This window comes from Eurosta solidaginis, chromosome 1 (assembly GCF_040869045.1).
Source record: "Eurosta solidaginis isolate ZX-2024a chromosome 1, ASM4086904v1, whole genome shotgun sequence".
NCBI lineage: Eukaryota > Metazoa > Arthropoda > Insecta > Diptera > Tephritidae > Eurosta > Eurosta solidaginis.
The window spans coordinates 396721520-396744822 of NC_090319.1; the positions used below are offsets into that span (position 1 = coordinate 396721520).

The 23303-nt window shown below is 37.7% G+C and overlaps 1 protein-coding gene across 6 annotated transcripts in view; it reads right to left on the reverse strand.

Moving 5' to 3' along the window:
- Nucleotides 1-23303, reverse strand: part of Skel (DM13 and DOMON_DOH domain-containing protein skeletor) — a 174227-nt gene that overhangs the window by 65467 nt on the left and 85457 nt on the right. For all 6 annotated transcript variants that reach the window (XM_067763747.1, XM_067763749.1, XM_067763750.1 and 3 more), the window contains exons 3-4: nt 14787-15137; nt 14449-14708 (exon numbers count right to left, since the gene is read on the reverse strand). In XM_067763747.1, the coding sequence (XP_067619848.1) occupies nt 14449-14708; nt 14787-15137 (611 nt within the window). The remainder of the gene's footprint in view (nt 1-14448; nt 14709-14786; nt 15138-23303) is intronic.

A 23303-nucleotide genomic window follows, 5' to 3' on the forward strand; every position in this document is an offset into this window, starting at 1 on the left:
GTCTTGGGCAGATAACTTCAGGTTAAGGTGTGGCACATTGCCATGCGAGTCATGCCCGACAAAACCTTATAAAAAGTTGTTAATATGCTATTCTCCCCTAAAGCGTATTTATAACAATTAAATGAATCTCAAAATATCTATAAAACTCCTTCGTATTTCCATACTCATTTCTTCCATTTATTCAAATAATAAACATTAAATCACTCCACGGCGCGTTTTGCGCCAATTCGAGCTTCATGGCCGAGCCACAATCAAATTTTTCCTATGCATAGATGGGTTCAACGTAATCTTTTGCATGTCAGTAAAATCGCCACAATTATGCAAGATGTTGCGTTTGTAAATATAAAGGCACTTCAGACTTAGAAATTGAAGTTTATTTCGCCTTGCTCATTCACATTCAAAATTTCACAAATCATTGTTATAAACATTCTCACAATACAAGAAAAATACACATTTGTGAAGACCAAAAAAAGAGCCTTAATTCTCTCTGATGTTGATGAGATTGGCTATGGGAAAATCTTCGTGCATGAGAGTTTAACCAAGCGAAACAGAGAGATAGTGCACCACGCAACACAGCTGAAGCGCCAGGGTTCATTAGCTTCTGCTTTTAGCATTAGAGGCAGAGTATACGTGAGAGTGCAGAGAAAAACGGAGGCGAAGTTGGTGAAAAGCAGAGAAGATATAAATGCTCTTGTCAGCGAAGGCAAACAATGATGGCGAATTTCTACAACGACGCAAGCATGGGATTAATATTTATGTGTATTACTACATTTACTTTTTGTCTTACTCTCTTACTTTTTCAAATATGTATGTTTATCATTTGCAAATTCCTCTTTTCTTTATTACTTTCAATTCTACAAACCAAAGCCCATTACGCAGCGCTAAGTGCATTAATCCTAATGATCAGTGAAAATGAGTATCTGAGAACTGACAACGAATGTCTCAAGATCATTTTAACCCTTGTAAGCAACAGTCATGCAGGTTTGCAGCTTTGCCACATAAATGCACGTAGTCTTAATTTACAGAAACTTGATTACATGAACCAAATTTTGCAAAATACAAAAATTGACATACTTTGTGTGACTGAGACTTGGTTTAGAGAGGATATTGAGGATGAATTTTATAAGCTACACTCTTACACATTGGCACGGAATGATAGGAAAACCGGGGCAAGAGGTGGAGGTGTTGCCATATATTGTAAAACATCGCTGAGACATCAGGTTATCTTCAAATCCAACGAAAATGATCCTGTTGAGTACTTGATTATAGAAGTTAGTGATGCATTAAAGAAGTGTTTAGTTGTGTGTGTGTACAACCCCAGTAAATTCCATAAGCTAGACAATTTTTTCCTAAAATTGTCTGAATTTATATGCAAATATGAACATATTTTGGTCTGTGGTGACTTTAACACAGACCTATTAAACAATGACTTGAGGTCAATGACATTAATGGATAATTTGTATTACACTGGCTTAGACGTTGTCAATAAATCTCCTACTAGATTTTCACCAAATTGCAAATTTAGCTTGCTAGACCTGATATGTACCTCGGACCGTTCCAGTGTACTTTATTTTGACCAGTTCTCAGTTGCGGGAATATCGGATAATGACATGTTGTTTATATCGTATGATATAGATTTTAATTGCAATACCGAAACACAATTTTATTATAGGGATTTTAAGTCAGTTAATATCTCTGAACTAATGTGCGAAGCTGATTCTTTACATTGGAACCGCGTATGGATGTTGTCAGATATTAACCAAAAACTCAGTTATTTCATGTTTCTTTTAAATTACCTATTTACTAAATATGTACCTCTAAAGGCGGTAAAGTCCCAAACAAATAAACAGCCGTGGTTCACAAAAGAGGTTCTGCTGGCTATCAAAGGTCGTAGTAAGTCTTACAAAATTTGGAAGCAACATCCCACAAATGAAAACTGGCAATGTTATCGTCTGGCCAGAAATCATGCTACACTCACAGTAAGAAATTCTAAAAGACTTTTTTTTCAAACAAAGCTTGACACTAATTTACCAACCAAGAACTTGTGGAAAAATCTGAAATCAATAGGGATTGCATGTAAAAATGATTCGAAATGCGATTTGGACCCTGACTCCATCAATGACTTCTTTTTACAGTCGAGTAGTTATATAAATAATCAAAATTTCAAACTTAATGAAAACGTGATGTACATACCAGATAATAACAAATTTCAATTTTTCGGAGTTACAGAGGATGATGTCATAGGAAGTATATTCTCAATAAAGTCCAATGCCGTTGGTGACGACGGTATAAGCCTTAGGTTTGTAAAACTTATTGCAATCAACATTGTTTCAACGTTAACACATATTATTAACTTTTCGATAACGACTTCAACTTTTCCCGATGCTTGGAAGATAGCAAAAGTTATTCCTATTGCTAAAAAGCCATCGGCTGTTTTGCCAATGGATTTTCGGCCGATAAGCATATTACCCGCTCTTTCTAAAATCTGGGAAAAGTTAGTGGTGGCCCAAATCACCGAATACCTCTATAAGAACAACCTTCTCTCAGAATGCCAGTCTGGTTATAGAGCGAGCCATAGTTGTGCGACGGATTTACTCAAGGTAATTGAAGACATCCGCCCTGCCTACGATAGGGGTGATTTGACTGTGATGTCACTTTTAGATTTTTCGAAAGCCTTTGACACAGTAGATCATTCCATTCTCTTAATTAAATTACGACACTACTTTGGATTCTCTTCTAGCGCTTCAAGATTGCTCGAAAACTATCTTACAAATCGTTGGCAGAAGGTAGTAGTTAAAAGTGGTTGCTCTGAGACGAAGTGCCTGTGCTCGGGGGTGCCTCAGGGATCTATACTTGGACCAGTTTTGTTCAGTATGTTCATTAACGATATTACTCATTGCTGTAAAAGTGTTTCAATACATCTATATGCTGATGATGCATAAATATATCTATCTCGCCCTATTGGCTTATCTGAAGATTTGGTTCGTAGGATGAACGAGGATCTCGGAAGCATCTCTTCGTGGTCGAGTGATAATAATTTAAATCTAAATGCGTCTAAAACAAAAGCTATTTGCATTTCGCACTCTCCGCAACTAGTAGAGAATTTGCCATCGGTTATACTACAGGATATTACCATTAAGTATGAGTCGGTCGTTAATAGTTTAGGGTTCAAACTAAATTCCAATTTTAACTGTGTTGATCATATTAAATACGTTTTATCAAAAATTTATTTTGTGTTAAGGAAATTGTGGTACACAGCTGCTTTCATTCCTCCAAATGTCAAATTAATGTTAGTCAGATCACTAATAGTTCCTTTCATTTCGTTGGGAGGGTTAGTGTTTGGTGATATAGACTGCAGGTCTAGAAATAAGCTACAACTTGCATTGAACAATTGTGCAAGATATATCTACTTGAAGCATAAATTTGACCACATATCAGAGTTTTCGTTTAAAATACCTGATTGCAGTCTTACTACCTTCCTAAACTATCGCAATCTAATTTTCCTGAATAAATTAATTTATAAAAAACAACCAGAATACCTATTCCGAAATTTATGTTTTGCTAGATCTGACAGAACCTGTAACCTCATCGTTCCACACCATAAATATCTCTCATCATCAAGGACGTTCTTTGTCAGTACTATCAAAGTATGGAACTCATTACCTAATTTTATTAAAAATGAGCCCAATGCATCGCGCTTTAAATTGGCTTTGTCTGAATTTTTTGATATACGAAAAACACTATTCTAGCTATTTTCTCGAATCTACATTGTCTATTTCTGTTATTTGTTTTATATTAATATAAATATTGTTATACTCACATTATTATATTGTACACATATCCAAATATCGATGTACTTTAAGAGACAATAGTCTCACTTGTACAAATGTGTTAAATAAATTGAATTGAATTGAATTGAATTTGCTAACATATTTCGTGCCTTGCATTTATATATTTTATAACTGAAAATTTTTAAAACCAGCGAGTGGGAAAAATATTTTTACTTGTTGAGAGTGAAAACACATTTATCCAAGGCAAATTTCGAATTCTTCTTATGCTTTGCTTCTAATAAAAGTTGAAAGTTGTCTACTTTTTCATGTCAGATGCGTCAGTGTCGCTTGATATGCCGTTCTCCATTAAAATACGTGCAATCTACTCATAATGCATAAGCTTTCGTTAAACGCAACGCTCTACCTCATTGCTTTTTTATTAACAACTAAACCAATATCACTATGATTTTAGTCTTACTAGCACAGCCACAGTTTTAATTTTAATGACCACTGGTCTAAAGTCAATTTTTATAATAAATAATAAATGGTTTTTTATTTAGTCAATAAATATAAGAACGTTGTTGAAAATGGTTACGAGCGAAATGGACTTTCTTGCCTTGTTCAGCAACGCTTAACGAGGATTTTAATACCACTTAAAATTTTTTTCTTATTTAAAAAATAGCTTGAGTACAAGTTATGTTTCTCGAAAGCACTGAAGACTCCGTGAACCAAAAAAGGACTTTCGTTTTTCGAAAGATATTTTACTACCACTGATTCTTTTAAAGTTGATCCATCCAAATGGCATAATGAGTCTGGATTTAAATAGGAATTCATGTTGTTAAGAATTTAACTGTTGTAAATGATGATTAAATAAAATTAAATTATTTTGGCCAATTTTACTAGAAATATTCATACTTATAAAAAATAAGAATAAGTACTTTCTTTACAATATTTCAATTCTTCCACTAATGGCTATCGAAACACAGAATAATGAATGGTCGAAAAAGGTGGGGTGAAACACAAATTTCAAATCATTTAGTTTCTTAAATTTTTTCTTATAATGGTAATTTGAAAGTAAGTTGGTCTTTGATCCTTAAAAAAAAATGTTTATAAAATGGGCGTGGTCCTTAACCAATGTGGGAGAAATATGTGACTTGATACGTCAATTGGCTCTGAATCATTGGAAAATGCTTGATTGTTTTAGTTTTCATTTTTTCTTATAAATACACTATAATAAAACAGCATACTTACAACTTTTTATATGATTTTGTCGGGCATTATTTCCGAAAATATAAAAAAAAGTTTCCACATTTTCAGCCACCCCTTAATCTGGTGTAATCTGCCTAAGAGTTGCCATATTGATTACTTACATGCAAAGGAATAATTTGAAGAGGCGGTACAGTCTTTTTGCGGAAATCAGATTTTTAAGACCACCTAGTACCTAGTTAGATAACCGCTGAGCTTCGTACGTGGCCCGTACAAACTCGAATTTTTCGTGAAAACAGTTAGTTTTTACAAAATGTAGGGTTTTGTGAGCTCGAGGCCTTGCTTTAAATAAAACACTGTGTTAGTATTCACACATTTATTTGGTCGATATTTCGACTTCAATCTGAAGTCATTTTCAAGACTTTTTTAAAAACACAACATGAAAAGAAAATAAACAGAAATATATAATTTATATCACATACATATATAAATTTATAACACTAGATCGACTTACTTGCGTGTAAATGCCTGATCGACTAACCAGGTGTTCTAACAAAATAATAGGAAGAAGGTGGAAAAAGGAAAGTAAACAATTAGAGTACCGCAAGTATAAACAAATTTTAAGGAACCGTATAAGTAAACAAAATTACACAACAACAATCATACACAAAGAATTTTTAAGAAAAACAAGACAAAATGCAACAAAGCAAAATGTGCATAATATCCTTCCCCCCCCCCCCCCCCCCCCCCCCCCTTCATTAGTTGTTGTCCCCAATCTCGTTCGCAGCGGGATATTTGCTGGGCTGTGGCGCTCTCGATGAACCTTTTGTGATTTGCCCTGTGTGTTGTTGCTGCTTTGAAACTAAATTCCTATATGCGTAGGCACATTCGTCTACGTCCGACTTGTAATTCATTCTATTAGGGGTGTTCATAATATGGAGCATCTCCAAAATATATCGTTTATTGTAGTGTTTTTCTTTATCGAGAATTCTAACATTTTCGAAATCGGGGTAATGTCCAGTGTCAGCACAATGAGATGACAAGGCAGTATTGTTGTCCGACGAATTGTTTCTTAGCTTGATATTGGACCTGTGACCGGAAACCCTTGTCTTCAATTTTTGTTTTGTTGTCCCCACATATACCTTTACGCATACGTGGGACCCGTCGCCGTTACTAGGAATTTCATATATTAAATTAGATTTCTCTAACTTTGGAATTGGGTCCTTCATATTGTTAAATACTTGTCGGAGTGAATTGTTGTATGTGAATGCTATTGTGTATTTTTCCCTGTCAAATAGGTTCGAACTTTTCATTCTTTCTACCAATCCGGGAATATACGATACTGGCTTATACAATTTATTGCCTTTTTCACATAAGTTTTCATTTTTGGCTCCTGCGTAAAAGTTGTGAATAAGTTTATTATTCAATTCTCTGGGGAATTCGTTCTGTTCTAACGTCTTCTTTATTATGACAATATTCTTTTTGTGAAATATTTTCTCACTAATCGTGAGAACTACCTGCTGTCATCGAGCAAAGAGTCAGCGCATATGCGCCTTGGCAACCACGCTACTGTTGGCAGCCATAATTTCGAAATAGTAAAAGACTTCGTTTATTTGGCAACCAGCATCAACACTAGCAACAACATCAGCACTGAAATCCAGCGAAGAATCAATCTTGCCAATAAATGCTACTTTGCATTAGGTAGGCAATTGAAAAGTAAAGTCCTCTCTCGGCGAACGAAAATCATACTCTACAAGTCACTTATCGTACCCGTCCTGCTATATGGGGCAGAAGCATGGACCATGACAACAGCAGATGAAGCGGCTTTGGGAGTGTTCGAGAGAAAAGTTCTTCGAAAGATTTATGGCCCTCTACGCGTTGGCGATGGCGAGTACCGAAGAAGATTTAATGATGAGCTGTACGAGCTATACGCAGACATCAACATAGTCCAGCGAATTAAAACGCAGCGGCTGCGCTGGCTAGGCCATGTTATGCGAATGAAAGATGATGCTCCGGCCAAGAAAGTGTTTCTATCGGAACCCGCCTATGGAAGCAGAGGTAGAGGGCGGCCCCCACTCCGTTGGAAGGACCAGGTGGAAAACGATTTAAACTCCCTTGGTGTGACCAATTGGCGCCGGTTGGCGGAGCGAAGGAGCGACTGGCGCGCCTTGTTGGACGGCCATAACCGTTTAGACGGTTAAGCGCCAATTAAGTAAGTAAGTAATCGTGAGAACTCTACTTATAAAATTCTTCGCGGTGTTTCTAATAATTTTGGTTTCATGTTTAGAATTGTAGTTAATTAGTCTACCCGATGAGGTTGGTTTCATATACCAATCAATCCACAATCTGTTGTTTTTATTTATTACCAAAGTGTCAAGATATGGTAGCTCTCCATCTTTCTCCACCTCTACTGTAAATTTGATAGTGCTGTGGTATCCATTTAGCAATTTTAACATACTTTCTTTTCAAACTTCATAAGCAACTCTTCCATAACGATGTCAGCTAGTACTGGGGAAGCTGTAGAACCCATGGGCATTCCTGTACGTTGCTCCTAAATCTTGTTGTTGTATTTGAAGTAACGGTTATCCTTGATGCAGAATTTAACCATGTTAAGAAATATTTCCTTTGTCAGTGATGTGTGTTCTTTTATGTCATTCCACAGGGATGCTAGGGAACAAGGAGACCACATCAAACGACACTACACTTTCATCATCATAAATATATGTGCCTTTAATGTTATCTTTGAATGCGGACGAATCTTTGACACTATATTTGGACGATGTATTTAAATTTTTGAGGATTTGGACTACATATTTGCATAAGTTGTAAGACGGAGCGTCAATGGACGAACAAATGGGTCGGAGCGGTATGCCATCTTTATGTATTTTCGGCAGACCATATATTCTAGGAGGGTTTGCGTTTTTGCATGTAAGGAAATTCTTTTCTTTCAAATCGATAGAACCAATACTAAACATCTTTTGGGCTATTTCGTTGTTCCTTTCTTGTAATTTATTCGTTGGATCGCGTTTCAGTACCCTGTAAGTTGAAATGTCGTTAACTAACATTTGCATCTTTTGGTCGTATTCTGGTTTGTCCATGACCACTGTGAAATTTCCCTTATCGGCGTTAAGAACGAGCAGATGCTTATTGTTTTTAAGGAACCTTTTTGTTTTTAGTACGGTCTCATGTATGAACCTGTCTGTCGCTGAGACTTTGTTTTTGCTAATATGGTCCTGTATTAAGGTCGTCAAATTATTTCTTTCTATTTCTTGATTTTCTTTATCTTTCAAAGTTTGTATGATATTCTTCGCCGTCTGCTATGATTTGAAAGAGGGGGAATTTCTTATTGTCAGTTGGTAATGAGTATTTTGGACCTTGGGACAATAGCCACTTTATATCATGTGGAATTTCTGTGTTTGTTAAATTTCGGAACCATTCCGGTAACACCCTAATGTTCATTTTGGCATTTTCTTTCCGTCTGAGGTTGTCATACTTTTTGGTTTGTGTCCTCTTAATGTTTTTGGTGGCTTTGTTCGCCAGCAACTCTTCGCTCTCGAAAAATGCAATTGAATGAGATGTGTCCAAGGCTAATGTAATTTGTGATCTCAATCTATTTGTCTCTCTTTTGTAATATCTTAAGAGTTCATGTTTCATGCATATTATAATGTTCAAGAGTTTCGTTTGCACTTTATCAATATATGAGGAAATTATATTGGTGAACTTACGTGTTGATTTGCTTTTACTTATGTTGTTGTTTATGGTGTACCTGATGTTCCTTGTTGCGTTTATGATGAAGTTCGGTTTCAAGCCATTTCTTTTACATCTTTCTAAAAACTTGGTCGACTCAGCTAATCTTGTGATTTGTTGTGCCGTATGTTGATAGCGTTTGATAAATCTGTTGGTTTGTTTATCATACTTGTGATTGATGGTTTGATACACTTTTAGTGTATTTTTGTTTCGGTGTGCTCTCCGATTTGACATAATTTTTGATTTTTGATGGCCTTGTTTATTTAAAAAATGTAGAATTTGGGAGCTCGAGGCCTTGCTTTAAATAAAACACTGTGTTAGTATTCACACATTTATTTGGTCGATATTTCGACTTCAATCTGAAGTCATTTTCAAGACATTTTTAAAAACAACATGAAAAGAAAATAAACAGAAATATATAATTTATATCACATACATATATACATTTATAACACTAGATCGACTTACTTGGATGTAAATGCCTGATCGACTAATCAGGTGTTCTAACAAAATAATAGGAAGAAGGTGGAAAAAGTATTTTGTCTTGTTTTTCTTAAAAATTCTTTGTCTATGATTGTTGTTGTGTAATTTTGTCTACTTATACGGTACCTTAAAATTTGTTTATACTTGCGGTACTCTAATTGTTTACTTTCCTTTTTCCACCTTCTTCCTATTATTTTGTTAGAACATCTGATTAGTCGATCAGGCATTTACATGCAAGTAAGTCGATCTAGTGTTATAACTGTATATATGTATGTGATATAAATTATATATTTCTGTTTATTTTCTTTTCATGTTGTTAAAAAAGTCTTGAAAATGACTTCAGATTGAAGTCGAAATATCGACCAAATAAATGTGTGAATACTAACACAGTGTTTTATTTAAAGCAAGGCCTCGAGTTCACAAACCCCTACATTTTTTAAATAAACAAGGCCATCAAAAATCAAAAATTAAGTTAGTTTTTACATTATAACTTTTTCCGAATAAGTTTTAAATTTTTTCTCATTTTCACTAACCTTGATACAAATTCTACCAAACGTATTTTGTTTAACATTATTCGATTTGCTAAAAATTTCACTTGACTCGATGTAACCACAAAATCCGGCGATTTTTTGCTGTCGCGTACAAAGGCACGCTTATTTTGGATTTTTCACACACATATGTACCTATAAAAATATTTCAAAAGCATGTTGCTATTTTTATTTAGACATGTACCACACAATATTGTACCGAATTCTGGGGATTTTCTGACAGTTATACACCTTCTGCTAACGTTCGAATAGCAGAAAAGTCGAATAAATAACTCCAATATTCAGTATTGCTAAATGGTCTTTATTTAGACTACTCACTATCACGTACTTGGCAACTAATAGCGTGTTTAAATCAAACTCATTCGTCATTCCTCAGCTTGCGCTGCTTTTATACTCTCTGTTGTCCCGTCCGCATATTTCTCCTAAGGTCTACACGTGTCACTTTCTAGAACGGTTGTATCTCCTGCTTGGTAATTGAGCTATTGCGTGTGTATGTGTGCCTAACAACTTCGGCTGGTGACTACATGTGTGTGGGAGAGATATCTCTTCACTTCGAGCTGCTAGTTATGTGCGTGCATGTATGTAAGTTTAGCTGCTTACTGTATTTGTTGTTGTGATTATTTACTAACAGCATAGTGATGCCAATATTCGTCACACTGCCCTTCACCTAAGTCTGATCGTCCCGATCAGACAAATCTCTCGATCCAACCGCTGCTAGCCTCTCCAAATGAACCACTCTTCTATTTCGTGGATTCCCAATTGTTTGTATGCGGTATATGACATCACTGATCTTTGTACGGGCCTTCCCAGCTACATTGAAATTTTGATGGAACACCTTTCCGCCGGTGAGGGTTATACCAAATCTTTCTCCAATAAACATTCCGAATTGTTGTTCTCGTCGTACCTGTGTCTCATCTTACTACTCATTATCTTAGTTCGTTGCCTCGCACTCTGTTGTTTGGCCACTCGACTACTTCGAAGAGCTTGAGCTTGACAGATTGGCTTTGCATAATCAGTATCGTTCTGACGTTTCACAACAGTAGTGTGCCCTGGCTTGAAACCACCTTTGCATTATTTCTGCGAAATTCTTTCCTTCGTTTTAGAGCGTCCATTAAGGTTTGGCAATGCCAGTGTTCTTCACGCAGGTACATTCGGTATTGAATTTCGTGGTCTTTGTCGAATCTCCTCCACCAGCACTCGCTTACTGCTGAACCCTTTCTCAAAAATGTTGTTAAGTGATACATCCTTGTTCTTATATTGCATAATCCTTCTCTGAATATCGATCCTGATGCCATATTCAACTAAGAAATCCACTCCCAATATGAATCCATCAACCCAGTCTGGTCTTTCTACTTCCACACGGCGTGCTTTGAAAACTAGCTTACACAGAAGCAATGCTGTTTCCTGAGTAAGCGCATGGGATACTGTTTCAGCAAATGTTAGCTTTGGGTTTGCGTATGTAGCTCGCTTCGTTTCGATATCCCGCATTCCATTAATAAAGCTCTGGATTTTTACCCTTTCGGTGTATTCCACGGGTGCGTCCACATTCGCTAAATGTGCCAGCCTTTCAACATCCGACGCAAACTCTTGTAATGTTTCACCACGCCTCTGGAGGCGGTTCAGTAACTCCATTTGTTATATCTGTCTCCTATGCTCGATTCCGTATCGCCGTTCTACAGCAGCCATCAAAGCTTCATAGTTGTTCCGCTCTCCTTCTGGAATCGTCTGTAGGATTTCGGCTGCTGGCCCCTTCAGTGCTACGAATAGAGCTGCAACCTTGTCTTCAGCATTCCAGTTGTTCACTGCTGCGGTCTTCTCAAACTGTAGCTTAAATACCTGGAAAGGAACAGAGCCGTCAAAAGATGGAGTTTTTACCTTCGGATAGTTCGATGGAACAGCTGGGCGATTTAGTTGTAACTGCTGCATAAGACCTGTCAAAGCTTCTATCTCGGCATCAATTTTGCCCTCGAGTTGTAAAATTTTTGCATCCTGCTCTTCCAGTTTCGCAAAGAGCTGTGATGATACCTGTTCCGAAATTTGTGTCGGCATTTTAGATATACGTGCCTCTTGCGCTTCCAGTTAAGATGACATATATGTCTTCTGTTCTTCCAATTGAGAAGACATTTGCGACGACATTTCTGAAATGCGTGCCTCTTGTGACTCCAGCTGAGACACCATTGTCGATGTTTGTGCAGATATTGCAACCAATGTCATGTTAAAATCTGTGCTCGTCACTGTCTGCGGTGTCTCGTTTTTTTCTTCCATTTTTGTTGTTGTCTTGTCGCTATCAGAATGAAAAACATACTCGTCAGCATTGATTCCATCAAATACCATAGCTACCCCTAGTCGTCTTTGTAGTTGGGATTTATTGCCAGTGATAGCCAATCCACGGGGTTCCAACTCCTCCTTCAGTTTCTGGATATTCAATTCACTCAACTTTGCATTGTCCAAGTTGTATTCGCAATCTTCGGAATTTATTCAACAATTCCTTTTATGACACCAATTGTAACGAGTTTAGGGAAAACTTCGCTTATTTTACACCTTCTACTAACGTTCGTATCGCTGAATTGTTGAATAAATAACTCCAATATTCAATAATGCAAAATGGTCTTTATTAGACTACTTTGAAAGTACTTCAAAATAACACTTATACTTCGCAAGCAATAGCGTGCTTAAATCAAACTGCTTCATGATTGCTCAGCTTGCGCTCTTTTATACTCAATGCTGCTTCATTCGCATATCTCTACTACAGTCCAGACGTTTCGCCTGCTGGAACTGCTGTACATATCTCCTACTTGTAATTAGCTATATCATGTATATTTGTAGTTTGTATCTATATGCGTGTGTATATGCGAGTAATACTTCGCTGATGATGACATGCTTTTGTGAGTATTTCTCTGCTGCCTTGTATGTATGTGTGTAGATGATTGATTTGTTTACGTACATACTGCTTATTATCGGCTTAGTGGTGGTAGTATCGCTTAGAAATCCTAATATTCGTCACACTACGTTATTTTCTCGGCCATACGCGCTTCGAGTTTTGATGATATACGCGCTTCTTGTGCTTCGAGGAGTACTGCTATACATACGTGTCTCTTGTTCTTGCGGTTGAGTTTCCATCTTTGATGTAATCTGTGTCGACATTTCTGAAATACGCGTTGGGATACCAACTGTTCTTCCAGTTGAGATGAAATTTGCGACGACATTACTGAAATGCGTGCTTTCTGTGCTTCCATCTTGGATGTCATTGTCGACGTTTGTGTTATTGCGGCCAATATCATGTTCAAGTCTGTGCTTGTAGCTGTCTGCGATGTTTCGTTTTTCTCTTCCATTTTTGTTGTTGCGGCTTCCCCATCAGGATGAAAGACATACTTCTCCACTTAAATTCCCTCCGATTCCATAGCTTTCCTTAGTCGTATTTGTAGCTTTATTGCCAGTAGTATTTAATGCACGCGCTTCCAACTCCTTTTTCAATTGCTGAATTTTTAATTCACTTCACTTGGCCATGTCCTTGTTGTCCTCGAAATCTTCGGAATTTATTCGACAATTCCTCTTCTGACACTAATTGTTACGAATTCTGGAGATTTTCCGATAGTTATACACCCTCGGCCACCGTGGTGTGATGGTAGCGTGCTCCGCCTATCACACCGTATGCCCTGGCTTCAACTCCCGGGCAAAGCAACATCAAAATTTTAGAAATAAGATTTTTCAATTAGAAGAAAATTTTTCTAAGCGGGGTCGCCCCTCGGCAGTGTCTGGCAAGCGCTCCGATTGTATTTCTGCCATGAAAAGCTCTCAGTGAAAACTCATCTGCCTTGCAGATGCCGTTCGGAGTCGGCATAAAACATGTAGGTCCCGTCCGGCCAATTTGTAGGGAAAAATCAAGAGGAGCACGACGCAAATTGGAAGAGAAGCTCGGCCTTAGATCTCTTCGGAGGTTATCGCGCCTTACATTTATTTTTTTTTTTTTATACACCCTCTGCTTACGTTCGAATCGCAGAACTGTCGAATAAATAACTCCAATATTCAGTATTGCCAAATGGTCTTTATTTAGACTACTTCACTATCAAACTGATTCGTCATTCCTCAGCTTGCTCTGCTTTTATACTCTCTGTTGCCTCGTCCGCATATTTCTCCTAAGGTCAAGACGTGTCACGTTCTAAAACTATTGTATCTCCTGCATGGTAATTGAGCTATTGCGTGTGTATGTGTGCGTAACAACTTCGGCTGATGACTACATTTGTGTGTGAGATATCTCTTCACTTCGACCTGCTAGTTATGTGTGTGCATGTACATACCATTACCTGCTTACTGTATTTGTTGTGATTATTTACTAACAGCATAGTGATGTTAATATTCGTCACAATATTATTGCGCTAAATAGTTAGTCTGAAAAAGTTATAGTTTGTCTTTAAGTAAGGTCGAAAACTGAAAAAAATACGCTCGATTTGTCCCTTACCAACCGTGGAATGCTCTTCACATAAGTTTAAGCTCAAGCAATGCAAAAAAACAAATATATGGAACATGCCTAATTGTGTTTTATATCATTTTTTTAATGAAACTGTTGGCTGTATGACAATTAAAGTTAGAGAAGTTCACTTGCGTAAATAATGTATGAAATGAATAAAACATTATTAACAACATTTAGGAGTATATTGTGGGTAGCTCTACGCTATCTGCTTATACTTGTTTACCTGCGGACTAATTCCAAGCATTTTTAATGATGGTGGTACATTCAATCCTTCCGGTATACGAACATGGCCAAAATCGACTGTAAAAGCTTCACACCATACACCAAAATGGCCTATGTCGAAAATGGTCAAGTCGTCGGGGAGGGTAAGTACAATAGTTTTTCGATCGTAGCGACGAAGTGGATTCTCTTTGCCGTTTTCATCAGGAATGCGAAGGCCTTGTGGACTGGGGCGCTGTCCACGTCCAACCCAGAACTTTGCATCTTTAAAACGAAAATATGTAAATAAAATTACGGGATCGTATAACACATGATAATTTCATTGAATTATATTAAGATTACCTGGGGCTTCACCATCGTAGCTAAAGTTAGGTATTAAAAGTGTTTGAGCATCTACAATTACAATGCTGTCGGAAGACACACCATGCACTCCCTTTAAAGATGAGATTTTCTGCGGCCGTGGGAAGTCCAAGTCATTTGGTATAGAAACATCACCAAAATTTACTGCAAATTCATCGCACCACACAGAAAACCATTTAATATCACGTAAAGTTTTGCCATCGGGTAACGAAAGTGTTATATCTTTGTTGCGATACCGTCTGCTTAGCGCAGTGCTACCACCACGTTCATCACGTAAGCGTTGTGCTCCCTTGCTTGTGGGTTTCGGTGTGTTACCAACATAGAAATAAGCAGCTATCAAATATAGAATACATATTTATTTATGTGGCAAGTGCGGCTAACAAATTTATGGACTAAAATTTATCCATACATACATAAATGAGCCAATTCGTAGGTGTGGAATTTTTTCGGCAGAATGAAATGAAAGCATTTGAATATTTTTACACCATTTTCGTAATAAAATGGAAAACCCTTTAGGTTAGCTAAGGTTGAACTGACCGGTCAATAAAGTCCTCACTTAAACTGAATGTGTCCATAGTGTTACCAGAATTTGTTTGACGATCGAACGGAAAACCCCCAGCTAGGTGCCAGGACTTGGTTTAAAATAACCCCGGTCTCTTGGCGAACACCACAAGTTTTCTAGGATTTAGCGTGATAACTACCAGGACACGAACACAGAACGTGCTCAACCGTTTCTTTCGACAGCTCGCACTTTCTACATCGGCTGTCACTGACGAGGCCTAACCTATGTATAAGCCTGTGACGCCAGAAGGCAGTGGCCAGTTAATATGCCCATCGTGAGCCGTAAATTTCGCTCTTTAGAGCAGGGCTGCTCAAATCTTTGGACTGTGACTGTGTTGGTAAGAATGTTACTATCGAAGTGGTAGTGGATTTGCCGTTGATCAAAGAGCAAAGAAGCAACACGAATGACGCATTGTTTGCTAACATTTAAAAAATATTTCTAAGTTTGCTATGAAAATTACACAGGCCGACAAAATGAGACCGAATTTTTTGACCATAAACCAGACCATACTTTCCAAAGGTTTTCGATGCGCTGAATTCAAATCTGGACGCAGAATTGCTCTATCACCTACTTAAATTCAGTGGTTTTTCAGCTATAGGAAAATTAGCAAATTTATAAACTTTAAATTGCTCTATCTTAGCGAAAAAAAAGATATTTGAGCAAACTCAACGCCATTCGTCAGAGAAAGACTTCTTCTTTAAGATGCTATGTGTGCTTTTTAAAAAAAAAAATTTGTCGTTTATATAAAAAATAAAATAAATGTAAGGCGCGATAACCTCCGAAGAGATCTAAGGCCGAGCTTCTCTTCCAATTTGCGTCGTGCTCCTCTTGATTTTTCCCTACAAATTGGCCGGACGGGACCTACATGTTTTATGCCGACTCCGAACGGCATCTGCAAGGCAGATGAGTTTTCACTGAGAGCTTTTCATGGCAGAAATACAATCGGAGCGCTTGCCAGACACTGCCGAGGGGCGACCCCGCTTAGAAAAATTTTCTTCTAATTGAAAAATCTTATTTCTAAAATTTTGATGTTGCTTTGCCCGGGAGTTGAACCCAGGGCATACGGTGTGATAGGCGGAGCACGCTACCATCACACCACGGTGGCCGCCAAAAATAGGCAAAAACGGTGTTTTTTGCACATTTAGGTTAGGATACCTCAAAATCCTGACGTGATAGAGCAATTCTGCGTCCAGATTTGAATTCAGCGCATCGAAAACCTTTAGGAAAGTATGGTCTGGTTTATGGTCAAATTTCAAAGGTATATAAGATAAGAATGTAACTATATTTTGAAATTTAAAAGCTTATGTTACTGGTTTTAAGCATAAGCTTTAATACCACTGAAACTTTTTTACTAAATAAATAACAAAATACAAAATAAATAGAGATGGGAAAAGGGTAAATACCCAAATGGTAAATACCCTGTAAATTGGTTATATATGGTAAAAATGGGTAAATACCCAAATATTTGCCCAAAAGAAGGGTAAAAATAATCATTTGGAAAATGTGGAAAACAAACACACAAATTCAATCCAAAATGTACCCAATTTGTCCTATATAGGTGTGTAGATATCCACTACGCTATCGGTTGAATTAGTTTTAATCTGTAATCCAGCGTTTTTCAAAAATATTTAGCCAATAGTGCATGCCGTTGCAAAAATTGAAGTTTGCCCAGTAAACATTTTAAGTCAAAAAAGAGTAAAAAAAAATATCTAAATTGGAGCGTTTACAGTCGGTATGAGCTCATTTGGGAGGCCGAAACCAATGTATTTCCCTTCTTGCAATGGTCGTCCTAGATGAGCCTATTAACCTATACCATTTGAGCCTAAATAATAGTCCGACATGAATCTTAAAAGGAACTCTTTCTGTCGTCATTATAAACTTTAATTATATGACACCTATTTGGCTTATTTATTAGGCATCGCCGGCGCTTATTAGGGGCATATATAGTTCGACACACCAGGACAGAGTGTGGCAGCTTTGCGGTCACATTAAAAATGTCGAGAAGCGTCGATGCCTATACAAAGAAATAATAGCAAGGGTAACAATTGTGTACATATTGTAACGAATTTGCTTGCAAATCCTCTTATTTGCAACCCTCTGCTAAGTTCGTATCGCTAAACTGTTGAATAAATAACTCCAATATGTAATAATGCAAAATGGCCTTTATTCAAGTACTTCACAATAGGGGGACTCATGTAACCGTATAAATGCCTTATAAATTGTGTAAACGTATAAATTTATCTAGTTTACGCACGAGCTGTCAAATTTTGTATGAAAAATCATTTACACAATTTGTATAAATTTACGCGCACATTTCATTGTGTAAACGCGATAAACTCAAAGGAATGCAACCTTGCAGACATTACAGCAGGCATTTTCATCAGAAATCTCCAACATCAGCAAGTAATTTACAAGAATATCTTAGTAAAGACGTTTTAGTTTTGATTTTTCACTTAATCTTGGTATTTTTTAATTTGTATAACAATCAAAAAAAATTTTTTGGAAATAATACAGCTGAAAAACAATCAAGTTTATCAAGAGTATTACTAGGTGCGTTCATATAACCGCGTGTGTAAATGGATATAATTTTACACCTTATAAGTTTATATGCTATCATGAGTCCCTCTAATAACACTTGTACTTTGCAACGAATAGCTTACTTAATAACCAAACTGATTGACAGCTCAAATGAAACTCTACTATTCAAAATAATAGCTCGGTAGATAGCGCTTAATCCAAATCTCAAATCAAACTGAATTACTTCTTACTCGCCTGCCCCGCTTTTATAGTTTACGTTGCATACTTCTAGGCTCTTCCATTTCCAGAACTTACCAACTATATTCGTGTGTGTATAGTTCTCATATAGTTTCTACTTGTTTACAATTGTCTACTTTTTAGCGCTTCTCAGATGTACATATGTGAGTTTGTAGTTTACAGTCTCCCGCACACACATAAGCGTATAAGTAAATTCATCTGTGTGTGACATCTCATCTCTCGCTGCCTTGTATGTAAATGTTGCTCGTCGGAATGTGTACATATGTGTAGACGCAATTATTGATTCGTTTATGTAGATACATAATGATTGAATTATTGATGTGAATTCACGTCACTGCTTAGCATCAGCCTGGAGATGGCAGCACTCCTTAGTTTTGCTAATATTCGTAACACTGCCCTCCACCTAAGTCTGATCGTCCCGATCAGACAAATCTCCCAATCTAAACGCCGCTAGCAAATCCAAATGTACCACCCTTCTAATCCGTGGTTTCCCAGTAGTTTGTATGCGGTAGATGGTATCACTGATCTTCTTAACAACTTTTTACGTGCCTTCCCAACTGCACCGAAATTGGGCTGGAACACCTTTCCGCCGGTGAGGGTTGTTTAACAGTACCAAATCTCCATTCCGGAAACCTTCCGAATTATTTTCCCTGTCGTACCTGTGTTCCATCTTACTACTCATTATTCTGGAACGTTCTCTCGCACTCTGTTGCTTGGCCAATGAAGAACTACTTTGTAGAGCTTGTTCTTGACGGATTGGCTTCACATACTCAGTATCATTCCGACGTTTCCCAACAAAAGTGCGCGCTGGCTTGAAACCATCCTTGCATTCTTTCTGAAAAAATCTTTCAGTCATTTTAGTGCGTCCATTAGGGTTTGTTGATGCCGGTCTTTTCTTCGCAGGTACTTTTAATTTCGCTTTATTTGGCACATTCGATCCATCAACCTTTGCTCGATCTACTTTCCTTGACTTTCGTGGTCTCTGTCGAATCTCCTCCACCAGCACTCGCTTACTGCTGAACCCTTTTTCAAACTGAAGTTAAGTGGCACATCTTGGTTCTCATAATGCATCACCCTTCTCTGCATATCGATCTTGATGTCATGGTCAACCAAGAAATCCACTCCCAATATAACTTCATCAACAATCTCCGCCACAACAAATTTGTGTAGAACCATGACCTTCCCAATCAATACTTCACATATCACTTCTCCCTGAACTTGGTTATACTCGCCAGTGACCGTACGCAACTTTGCTCCAGGTAACGGTTTTACTCTCCTGTTGACCAAGTCAGATCGGATCAAGGAATGAGATGCGCCCGTATCTACAGTCAGTATTCGTTCGTTGCCATCCACATTCCCTCTGACGGTAAGACTGCTCGATTTTCTTCCAATTTGCGAAACAGATATCACAGGACATTCAATAGCCGGGGCAAGTTTTCGTTCTTTATCTCTTACTCGCTCTTGCTCATCTCCTCCAGCTTTGCGTTTACGGCCACCCACATTGTTGGAACTATTAGGACCAAGATCGCAATGACGTGCAATGTGACCGGACTTCCCGCATTTGAAGCATTTGATAACTTTTTCACTCCGCTTTTGCGATCCTTTCAGCACCTCCAATATTGCGTCTACCCACTCTGGCCTTTCTACTTCCACACGGCGTGCTTTGAAAACTGGCTTACACAGAAGCGACGCTGTTTCCTGAATCAGAGCTTGTGACAGCGTTTCTGCGAATGTTGGCTTTGGGTTTGCGTATGTAGCTCGCTTCGTTTCCACGTCTCGTATGCCATTTATAAAACTCTGGATTTTTACCCTCTCGGTGTATTCCACGGGTGCGTCCGCATTTGCGAGATGAGCCAACCTTCCAACATCTGAAGCAAACTCCTGCAAAGTCTTGTTAGCTTTTTGGTAGCGGTTTTGCAATTCTATTTGAAATATCTGTTTTCTGTGTTCGCTTCCGTATCGCCGTTCTACAGCAGCCATCAATGTGTCATAACTGTTCCGTTCGTACTCTGGAATAGTCTGTAATATTTCGGCAGCTGGTCCTTTCAATGATACGAAGAGCGCGGCAACTTTATCTTCCACATTCCAGTTGTTCACTGCTGCGGTCTTCTCAAATTGGAGCTTAAATACCTGGAATGGAACAGAACCATCAAACGTTAGGGATTTTACCTTCAGAGTAGACGTTGAAGTGATTGGACGGTTCAATTGTAACTCCTGAATCCGATCTTTCAAAGCATCCATCTCGGCCTCCACTTTATTTTGTCGTTCACTAACAGCCTCCAGCTGCGATGAGAATCTTGTTTCCTGTGCCTCCAGCTTTGTTGAGATACGCTCTTCTTGCTCTTCCAGTTGAGCAGAGATCTGCGATGATATCTGTGCTGAAATTTTCGCCGACATTTCGGATATTCGTGCCTCTTGTGCTTCAATCTTCGCTGTTATTTCAGATGACATTTCTGCAATACGTGTCTCCTGTGATTCCATCTTGGATGCCATATATGTCTTCTGTTCTTCTAACTGTGTTTCCATCTTAGATGTTATATCTGTCTTTTGCGATTCCAGTTGAGATGACATGTTGGTGGATATTTGTGATGACATTTCGGACATTTGTGCCGATATTGCAGCCAATATCAGGTTCAAGTCTGTGTTTGCCATTGTCCGCGGTGTTTCATTTTTCTCCTCCAATTTTGTTGTCTCATCGCCATCAAGATGAAAGACATACTCTTCCACGTCAATTCCTTCTAATTCCATTGCCTCTCGTAGTCGTGCTTGAAGTTCGATCTTATTGCCAGTTGTATTTAATCCACGGTTCTCCAACTCCTTTTTCAGTTGCTGGATCTTCAATTCACTGAACTTTGCCATGTCCAAGTTTATTCGAAGTCTTCGGAATTTATTCAACAATTCCTCTTCTGACACCAATTGTAATGAATTTGCTTGCAAATCCTCTTATTTGCAACCCTCTGCTAAGTTCGTATCGCTAAACTGTTGAATAAATAACTCCAATATGTAATAATGCAAAATGGCCTTTATTCAAGTACTTCACAATAACACTTGTACTTTGCAACGAATAGCTTACTTAATAACCAAACTGATTGACAGCTCAAATGAAACTCTACTATTCAAAATAATAGCTCGCTAGATAGCGCTTAATCCAAATCTCAAATCAAACTGAATTACTTCTTACTCGCCTGCCCCGCTTTTATAGTTTACGCTGCATACTTCTAGGCTCTTCCATTTCCAGAACTTACCAACTATATTCGTGTGTGTATAGTTCTCATATAGTTTCTACTTGTTTACAATTGTCTACTTTTTAGCGCTTCTCAGATGTACATATGTGAGTTTGTAGTTTACAGTCTCCCGCACACACATAAGCGTATAAGTAAATTCATCTGTGTGTGACATCTCATCTCTCGCTGCCTTGTATGTAAATGTTGCTCGTCGGAATGTGTACAAATGTGTAGACGCAATTATTGATTCGTTTATGTAGATACATAATGATTGAATTATTGATGTGAATTCACGTCACTGCTTAGCATCGGCCTGGAAATGGCAGCACTCCTTAGTTTTGCTAATATTCGTACCAATATGTAATTAATTTTTTATTAATATTTTTATGAAATTTCGCAACAAAATATCAATATGTGTTCAAAACTTTGACAAATATAAATAACTAGTTGATAAATGATAATTTTTCCAATTTCTGCATTTCCCATTTATTTTGGATTCATTTCGGATTCTTAAATTATGAGCGCCATGAGCATGTTGGAGTGGTAGCTTTGTTTACGTAAATATGTGGACCCTATAAACATTCCCGAAGCGCTGACAGTTATGGAATTAAATATGGGTCCGAAATATGTGAAAAATATCAGCCTCAAAAATAGTATCATCTAAGAGTCTTTTATGACTCCAATTTGATAAAATTATGAATAACGATAAAAGGAATGAGGCCTGTATAAGACTTATGTTAGATTAGATTACTTTGGGAGTAGTACTTCACAACCAATAGCGTGTTTAAATCAAAACTGATTAGTTATTACTCAGCTTGCGCTGCTTTTATACTCTCGGTTTCCTCGTTCACCCATTTCTCCTAAGGGTTAGTAATTTCGCGAAGAGTTGTATTTCATGCTTGGTTACAGGCTGTATACATGTATATTTGTAGTTTATAGCCATATGCGTGTGTATGTGTGAGTAAGTACTTCGGCTGATGACTACATTTGTGTGTGTGAGATATCTCTTCGTCGCCTTCTATGTATGTATATTAGGGTGGCCCTTATTTGTATGGAGAAAATTTTATCATCAGATTTCCAAAGTCTCAACCCCTAAATCGATAGTAATATATCCGAAGATATCACACAAAAAATTGTATCCCGATTGGAGATGGTTTGGGCGTGCCGCAGGGGGGTCAAAGTTGAAATTGCTCTATGGAGACTCAAAAAATAAAAGTGATTTTTCTTTTTATCTAATACTCGAAATCGGTAGCCCTATGGTAGACAATATCAGATGCAAATTCTGGTCCCGATTGGAAACGCCTAAGGGGTGTCACAGGGGGTTGAAATTCAGACTACCCTATGGAGACTCGCAAAATAAAAGTGATTTTTCTATCTAATACCCGAAATAGATAGCATTATGTTCGGAGATATCACATACAAACTTTGGTTATGATTTGAAAAGCCTAAGGCGTGTCGCAGGGGGGTAAAAGTTCAGGGCAAGTGTTACGGTTTTTTTTTCTACAATGTTAGAAAAATAAAAATAAGTGTTCGCGAAAGTGCATATCTTGTGATAAAAGAGACGGAAGTGTTTTGGCAAAAAGCACGCATCTCTCTCATGCCTAAACATCATAGTGTTGCGAAGTTAGAAGCGTTATATATGAGATGGCGTTCGCTTTTTAAAAGCAGTAAACGCCATTCTGCACCCCAAAAAGCGAAAGAGTCGAGATTTTGCGAAGAATTGGAAAATGTATTTGATATAGCTCACGAAAAAGCATTGAACGTGATCAACAACCAAACTGATGAGGAGTTTCTTATCAATCAGAGGAAGAAATGACGTTTGGGCGCATTTTCAAGAATAAATTGTACCGGAAATAATAAAGAAGTGCTTAAAAAAAGCCGCGATGTAGACTCGCCTGGAGGTAATAAACATTCTTTGTTACTTTTTACAATTATGTA